Consider the following 8,868-nt stretch of genomic DNA (forward strand, 5'->3'; position numbering starts at 1 on the left):
AGCCCGGCACCTCCCCCGGGGCCGCTGGGCGGGGACAGCCGCGCCACCCGCCTCGCTCCGACGGCCCCAGCCCGCCGGGCCTGGCGCTGCTCTCCGGCGTGTCCGCGGCTTGTCGCTGAAACCCTTCAAGGGCGAAATGCATTACATCAGGTCAGACCGCAGTCTTAGAATATTCTTGGTTGGAAGGAACTCACAAGGATCGTTGCGTCCAACTCCTGGTCCTGCCCAGGACAGCCCCAAGAGTCACACCGTGTGCCTGAGAGTATTGTCTAAAAACCACTTGAACTGTGTCAGGCGTCGTGTTGGGGAGTCTGTTCCACAGCCCAACCACCCTCTGTGTGAAGAACTTTTTTCTAATATCCAACCTAAATCTCCCACGACATCACTCTCGGCCAGTCCCTCGACTCTGTCCACTGGGTCACCACAGAGAATAGTGTCTCCCCCTCCTCTTCCCCTCATGAAAAACTTACAATTGCAATGATGTCTCCCCTCAGTGTCCTCCAGGCTGAACAGACCAAGTGACCTCAACTGCTCCGCATACAGTTTCCCCTCAAGGCCCTTCACTATCTGTGTTGCCCCTCTTTAGATGCTCTGTAGTAGCTTTGTACTTTCTTATAGTGTGATGCCCAGAACAGCACACAATATTCAATGTGAGGCTGCAATAGCACAGAGTAATGGGAACAGACAGGCCAGAGACAAGTTAGCCTTGGACTTTTAAGTTCACTGGAGAAGCAGCAGCCCTGGCTCCACACATGTTGGATCTGTGCACATTGGGTCAGTTATGTTTGGACTACAAAAATGGGCTGTACTAAACCATTCTGTGAATATGTGAGAAGTGTCCTCAATATTGCCCCAAGTTGCTGTCTGTCTCCATGCAGCAGACATAGCTGTGGTCCCACTCCTCTCCATGCAGCAATACTCCCTTACAGCATGGGAGAGACTTGGCTTCTGAGTGCCAGTTCTTGCAGGGAGAGATGATCTCTACTTGTCTGAATGATTTCACAAGACCTGGAAAGCAATAGTAAGCCAAAGCAAGTTGTAAGGGGCTTACTGCACCTGTATGTCCTTTACTGTGGGTGATGGCATACTGGAGCAGGCTGTCTGCAGAAGTGGTGGAGTCTGCCTCACTGGAGCTATTCAGGAACCATCTAGACCCAGTCCTGTGCCCTCTGCTCTACGATGATCCTGCTTGAGCAGGGAGGTTGGACTAGATGTCATTCTGTGATTCTGTGACTTAAAGTAGTAACTTCATTAAATGAAGTCACTGTTCTCAGATCCCGATCTCACTCATTAAATAAAGCCCAATTGTCATAGGTGTCACACTATCCTGAGAACCTTGGAGCAGATCCTCTTCCAGGATAAGCAAATCAACATTACATGCTGCAAGTGACAAGTGTCTCTTTTTTGTCTTTCAGATGACTGGATTAGTAGGAACAAGTTAAATGACACAAAGTTATAATTCATAGTAAGCTGAAGTAATCAAGCCTGTAATTTGTCATTTCTCACAAAGGAACAATGTTTGTCTGTCTTACTGCACCTTGACCCCTTTATGCATTCTCTACAAAATATTTTAAAAAAAAGCTAATCTCATGTAACTAAAGGGTGCACTTTTTGAAAATTACCACAATCACCATATAATTTGGCAGTCCACTGCACTAGTATCGCTCACTCCTGAAATTATTTTATTTAAGAAATATATCTTCAAGTTAAAAATACTATTTCCTTTGATTTTAAATGGAAAAATGTTACTTAGTTCTCTGCAGTTTAAAGATTTTCCTTTAAATAGGAGATAAAATTTAGCCACTATTCTTGACATGCAGTTAAAAAAAGAACCCCGCACTTAAAACCACACGACTTTCCCCATCAGAGCAGCATAGTATCAAGGTCTATCTGACTACCACTAAGGAAACTATCTAATACTCTAAATAAAGTCTGAATTCAAAATAGTATGCATATTCTTTCCGAACTACACCAAGTGCCATGAACTCTGATTCACTGCAGGGTTGAAGTATTATCAGAGAGCTTTGGGACTCAGTTCTTAATGGTGTAAAAACAGTCACCAGCTTGGCTTATCCAAGTGAAAACCACAGGCAATAGACCAGAGACCTACTCATATCCTTTAACACACAACAAGGAGCAGCTTACCACGGTGTGAAACTTGTTTTGGTTTCAGCCACCCTTAATAGGGTGTTCTTTGCTCATCAACTGTTTCTACTAGCAGAGACAACTAAACCACTGCAGTCAATAGTCAATTTCTGAAGTACCTACATACATTTTTGCATGTAGAAAACTCTTGAATATTTATACAGCATTAAAAAAACTAAGTGTGCATAAATATTCCACATCAAAGATGCAGCAATATAAAGCTTTCAGTTTCAGATCTGAGTTGTTTTATTTTCTCTAGAATAAGAATCAGAGTACAGCCTGGTTTTCAGAGTAGAATACTCAAAAAGTGATCTGGCAGAACTCTTAATGAACCATTTGGACAGAGCTTTTATTTCTGACATTAGGAAATAAAAATTCATTTCTGGCATGCTTCAGAAATTCTTATTCACCTGATGATAACAAAAACCATCAGAAGACAGACATGGGAAAGCACAGGTCAATCAGCTTATACACGATTTTCTACTCATATTGTGTATTTTCTTCATTAGTTATGGCTGGCTGACGTGGGACCTGCCAGGCTGCTCCCCTACATCCTTAGCCTTATGTACAAGCAGACTGATTGAGCTGTTGCTCTGAGTTCATTATCAACATTTTAACAATCAGATTGCTTTAAAAATACAAAATCTGAAAACAGTCACTTAAATAGCTGCATACCAGATTATTTATGTTGGAAAAAAACCCTGTATATTTATCCCATTTCTTTTGTGGTAAATATAGGCTTTTATGACTTGAATGACTCTACACATGTAACAAATGTATTGATATATCCACACAATATCTGTAAAAGTTATGGTGCACAAATTAAATGCTCCTTTCACTACATCTTTAGAATTATTTTGCAAGTTGGAAAACACTTTAGCACAATTCAAGGGATAAAGTAATCACATTGCATACTCTCATTCTGTTTTGTAAATCCCATTGTTTTTATTGATAGTGATAAAGCATTAAGTTTTCAGTAAGAGTTAAGTTACTGTTTCTACTTTTCCTAACAGTATTTCAAGATTGTAAAGGTGCAATTTCAAGGGCCAAGAAAATAACTCAAGTAAAACAAATTCTTAGGACACAAAGACCAGGATGGTCAAAAGCAGAGTGGCTCAATCAGATCACAGTACACACGTGAAATTGAAGACTTTCTGGCTCCTTTGTGAAAGTACATGATCTTGTGCATCCCATAAAAATATTTCTGGAGGTTAATTAACATTTAAACAATATTCCTAAATGAAAAAATTACCCTATCACTCAACATTTAAATTTTTTAAAAGAAGGCTGAACATAAGTTCACCATGGCTGTATATGAAAAACTGTTTCCTCAGCAATAAGGATACTGAAATCTAAGTTTTATGTAGATAAACAGGCTAGGATTGAAAAGACACACAGACACCTTCCCCCAAAACAATGGCCTCTGATTTTATTCTTTAGCCTTTTTCAAGCTGTCACTATAACTTTACATTTTGTACAGTATTTTGTGTATCAAGGGAAAGAATTATCTTTAACAAGATTCCAAGTATTACAATATCAAGGACCGTTGTATTTGCATCCATGATGTTTAAAAAATCTCTCAGACAAACCATGTAGAAATAAGTATGCAAAAACTGCAAAGAAAAACATTTAAGTAGCCAAAATTAAAAAGACCTTTGTGTGAACCACAGTCTAGCTCGGTTTCTACTAGGCTATTGCAGCCAAGTAGTCCTTAACCTCAGTTGGAGTGAGCCTCCTAAAACCAGCTTCATTACAGATGCCAACTTCAATGTTGTCTTCTGTCATTTGCCCTTCAAAGCTCTCCTATTAAAAAAAAATACAGTTCAGTGAATCATGTCAGTGAAAACATAAGAAACTTCTTTCTCAAATGCTTTGCTAACCTTTAGTGTTAAGATAGCTGTATGAATGGCATCTTCAAGCTCCAAATCTTCATTGTATCTGTAAACAGACATTCATTTATTTCAGCACAGGACAAAAATCTTTACAAATTTTAATAATCCTGGAGTCTCTAAAATCCCCAAAACTACTAAAATCTGTTTCTCATAGAAATATTATTTGTAAGCATAGTGGCATTAATAGTCAAAGTTATAATTTTTTTTAAAAATCCCTACTGTTCCTACTGACACTGTATAAAACATTGCTGCAAATATGCTGAATATAATGTTTACTGCACTCAAGTAACTCTACATAAACACAAAACTTGGAGTTTTAATAAACCAAACTTCCTGTGCACTTGTAAACAAGTACACTGGAAGCATCACACCTTAAGTATTTTAAAACTTTGTTCTTACAATTTAAAAAGTGTACATTTTTTAAATCTGGCTATTTTATATGGAACCTGAACAAAACACAGTATCCTTCAGAGAAGTATCAAATACATTACCTTTTCTCAAGAAATGTTTTCCCATTGACGTAATTTTTTCCCATTGCTGTTGCTTTCCAGGCAAAATAAGCTCCCTGTAAAAGCAATAATCTATTGATTGAATTGTTTTGTGTAACTTAGTGAAAGACTGTGTATTCAGTTACTTGGTAAAAAAGAACAGCAGCAATTAGTAAGATACTAAGTGGTCTGAGACTATAGGAGACAATTTTGGATCATATTGAGACTAATTTTATATGGGAACATATGCTGTGAAACTGTACAAGATATGTATTGCACCCCACCTATTTTCATGCTCTCGCTACTTTGAAAGATGCATTTAGTAAGTCATTAGCATAGTTTGGATTTGGGATTCCTTAACCAGAAATCGTTCATTTGCCTTTGAGAAAGTGTACACTCAAATCCTTACTGAGGCTCACCCCACATATTCTTCTTTTTGAAGATAAAGTAATGTAAGTGACTTGTTGCAAATCAGCCATCTGATTTATGTTCACCACGACCAACATATTTAGTCATTGCTTCTATTCCCTCCTCTGGCATGAAGACCAGCAGCAGTTCTATGCCTCCATCAAACTGCCTTAAACAAGGCATCTGCATTTTGCTTTTTACACTGAAGCATCAGGTAATTCAAACCACAAGAAGTTGCAATGATCACTACAACGACCTCATTTTTTCATCTGAAGCACTGCACCTCATACATGCATCAAAGGGTAGGTTTTCTGAAGTGCACTGCAAACCAAGCAAATAAACTCACTTAAATTGACCACTGTCATTAAATACCACAGCATGTGCACTACATCTCACAGTGCTACAGGTTTTGGCCTAACTTCCATCCAGTTTGGAGCAGTATAAACAGTGAATTTATTTTTTCCTAGTAGCTGTTACAGAACACCATTTTAGCTAGCACTACCAACTAGGTGGGAAGGTATGAAAAGGGATGACCGCCCTCAGAAACAACTGCCATCCCTCAAAGCAGTACAGAAACATGTAGGCACAGAATGATGCAGGCTTGCTCCAAGCACCTACTGAAATGACCCATTTTGACTCTGAAGTTAACTTTCATTCTAGCTCTGTATTATTATTCTCATCACAGAAAGCATTTCATGAGCACATGCAAGGTTTCACATGTTTTATCAGAGCAGCAGAACTTATAAGTGTAAGATACTTACAGACGGATCCGACTGAAATAAATACGGCCGCCCTTCATTCCAGCCACATATTAGCAGTGATACACCAAAGGGACGAACACCACTACAGGCAAACAAAACCGGAATGAATTATCCAGTGAAAGTCAAAGGTGACCAATTATTTTGGATATATTTCTCTTCTCCCCAGACCAGGGCTGTAATGAGGACGAATTAACCAACAGAACAAAACCAAAAGTGCCCTGCCTTGGCTGACATGTTTTTGTGCAAGATATGGAGACCCATTCTCACCCACTGCCAGTCAGTGCTCCTCCTACTGGCACACTTTCTGTGCACATTCTCCACTGAAAAACTGCCTTTTCCACAAAACCCCCAATCAGTGGGTCACTGTTACTCAATACATTTAAACACCACAATCTTTCCAAGCAGCTCTGCAATCCCAGCACGTACCCAGACTGTGTGTACTCCTGCATCACAGAGGCAATTCTCTGTACTAGCTGAGCTGTTGGAATGGGCTCATGATAAACCAAGTAATACTGCTGGGCCAGCTTCCGAGCTCTGTGCACAAGTACTCTGAAAACAAAGACAAAGTACTATGTAAAAAAAATTCCAACTAGAACTGAAAACTCATAATAATAAATATCTATTCAGGAGTTCTACATCTAGCATAACGTCAATGTAAGAACACAAGGCTGTGCTGAGTTATTTTATCAACCAAGTAATTGCTGAAATATTTAAAGTAAGGTTGAATTACACTGCTTTTATTCTTTGGATTCAAGGTTATTTGACAAGTTAATGAATATATTAAGAAAAACTTCAAGTGAATGTCATTTACAGTGCAATATAATATTATGACATACACTTAGAAAGAAACAGCTAATTGCTACCTATTACTAAAACTTCTTGTATGAATATGCATCTAAATGGTGATCAAACAGAATGCTTTAGTACCTGTAATCTGGACCCATACCACTGTACACTAAACCTATATGTTTGGTAATTGGTTCTACTTTGTGGACACTCCTTTCATCATAAAGAATGGATTTCTGCTTCTTCTCAGTTGCCAACACCACTCCATTTGCAGCTGGAAAATAAATATTTAAAAATTAAATTAAAATTAGCAGTCAAAACACAGACTGAGCTTATTAAACTGTAAAAATTTCTTCATCTCTTTTTAAAAGCCATTCAAGCTTACAATCAGGTTAAAGAGAGATACTTTGATGAAAACACCCAACACATTGTTTCTTTTTTTAAATAACCATACAGCTCCCATAATCCCATTCTAAAGATTCCCTATAACATTAATAACTGAGCAATCAAACTAGCTTTTTTTTGTGTGTGTTATTTCTATATATAAGGACTGGAACACTCAAAAAAAACCCAAAATCAAACATCTACTTCTACCAGCTGAATGTCTCCAAAATCACCCAAAAAAAAGAACCCCAGGAACTATAAAACTTATTAAAACAGGTGGAAATCCACTGAAAGAGTAACAAAATATATAACAGAAAGAAAGATGAAGAAGGATCCAATACAAAAGACCCAGTACATGATCCAAACTGGTTTAGTTCTCCCAAAAAAACCAGACAAAATCCCAATTCCACCAGTATTTTGAGGACATACCTTTAATCCCAACTGATGGAGCTCCTGCAGCTACTGCAGCCAAAGCATATTCAATCTGAACAAGCTTTCCAGAAGGACTAGAAAGGAAGATACAAAATAAAGTTTTTCACTAACTGGGAAAAATCTGCAGGGTGTGTCATGACTTTCTATTGCAATTACACTGTATGTGTGATTTCCAAAAGCTTTCAAGGCACTGATGTTCACTGCTGAAAGGAACCAGCAAAACACAGCTAAGCTTTTTGACTGACAAGCACACATGATCAGTGGCACAAGATAGCAACAACTCCCATTCCATCCCCAGGTATTCCTGCATTTTGTTTTAAGGATCTGCCTCCGTTATTCTGGTAACAGATGCAGAATCATCAGAACGGAGCTGCAGGTGTCAAGCAAAATAAGTTACAAAGTAACTTATTCAGAATGAGGGGAGTGGACGGGTCCATTCTGCATGCCCAGTAAAAAGGACACCAGAGGCAGCACGCACTGGACAAGTGATTTTGCAAGTGGATCTGTTCTCTACTCCAGGCTGTATTTCAGACACTGCTGCTTTAATAGTTGCAGAAGTAAAATGGGATATTATGTAACTCAGTGCTTAGATGAAGAAAACAAAGCAAGCAATAATCAATCAGTGTAGTCACTGAGGAAACAGGGTGTAAGGGTGACAAAGTAGTAATTCCAGCTTTTCCACTACAAACTATAACAAATCAGAACAATCATTCCAAGCACACAGTGCTTCTGTAAAATACAAAAAGTTTGTGACTCCCTTAGGAAACCATTTCTGAAAGCTAATAAAGAATTCAATCTACTTGAGCAGAGCAAGCATGTTAGGCTGCTCCCATCCATTAAGAACATTCTTTTCATCATTTTAGGTTACAAACTGCTTCATTTGCTCAACTGCAACAAGCCTTTAGCAATCCCTTTTGCAATTACACAGCGTGACTCTCTGCTGAGATTAAGGGGACACTTCCCCACGAGCAGCATAAAGGTTCTTGTGTCCAATTTTTTTTTCTATATGCAACATAAGTCTGAATACCTTAATAGTTAAAAAAATGAATGGAAGGCAATTCCCTTTACTCTGAATTAATCTTCAGTCTAGATATTAGAGCAACACCCCAACAGACACCACTCCATGGCATATTCACTCTGTGCATGCCATCATTCCACGTTCAGGCTGTGAACAACACCAAATGCAAGGAGAGCAGCCACTGCCAAGCGTAGCAGGAAGGAACACAAACTATTTTCAAACTCATCTGCTTCACTCATTCCCACATCTGAAGCTTAGCTGTCATCACACATTTCCAATTTGCTCAGAATCACAGTTATTCCCCAGCCTATACTGTGTGTGCGGTGCCCCCGAATTTGCTAAGCCAAGCACTCGCTGTAAGGCACCGCCAGTGTCCAGACAGACCTTAACGTGGTCCTACAGCAGCTCTGTCTCACAGCAACGAGGAGACACAAGCGGCGTCCGCACCGGGGCCCGAGGCCAGCGACAGACACCAGGACCCTCCCCGCCGCCCTTGAGGAAGGCTCTGGGGAGCTGCGTGTCCCCCTCGGGCGACGGGCCCCGCCGCTCTCCCC

The 8,868-nt window shown here is 39.5% G+C and overlaps 1 protein-coding gene across 1 annotated transcript; it reads right to left on the reverse strand.

The window, feature by feature from the left end:
- Window positions 1–3,065: 3,065 nt before the first annotated feature.
- Window positions 3,066–8,113, reverse strand: PSMA2 (proteasome 20S subunit alpha 2). Its single transcript, XM_005425702.1, has 8 exons — window positions 8,097–8,113; window positions 7,294–7,370; window positions 6,622–6,754; window positions 6,121–6,243; window positions 5,695–5,776; window positions 4,529–4,602; window positions 4,026–4,083; window positions 3,066–3,948 (listed from the first exon to the last, which is right to left on the reverse strand). Exons 1-8 carry the CDS (start codon window positions 8,111–8,113, stop codon window positions 3,832–3,834), a joined length of 681 nt encoding a protein of 226 aa, XP_005425759.1. The 3' UTR covers window positions 3,066–3,831.
- Between the last annotated feature and the right edge of the window lie 755 nt (window positions 8,114–8,868).

This window comes from Geospiza fortis, unplaced genomic scaffold, assembly GCF_000277835.1.
Source record: "Geospiza fortis unplaced genomic scaffold, GeoFor_1.0 scaffold265, whole genome shotgun sequence".
Classification (NCBI taxonomy): domain Eukaryota; kingdom Metazoa; phylum Chordata; class Aves; order Passeriformes; family Thraupidae; genus Geospiza; species Geospiza fortis.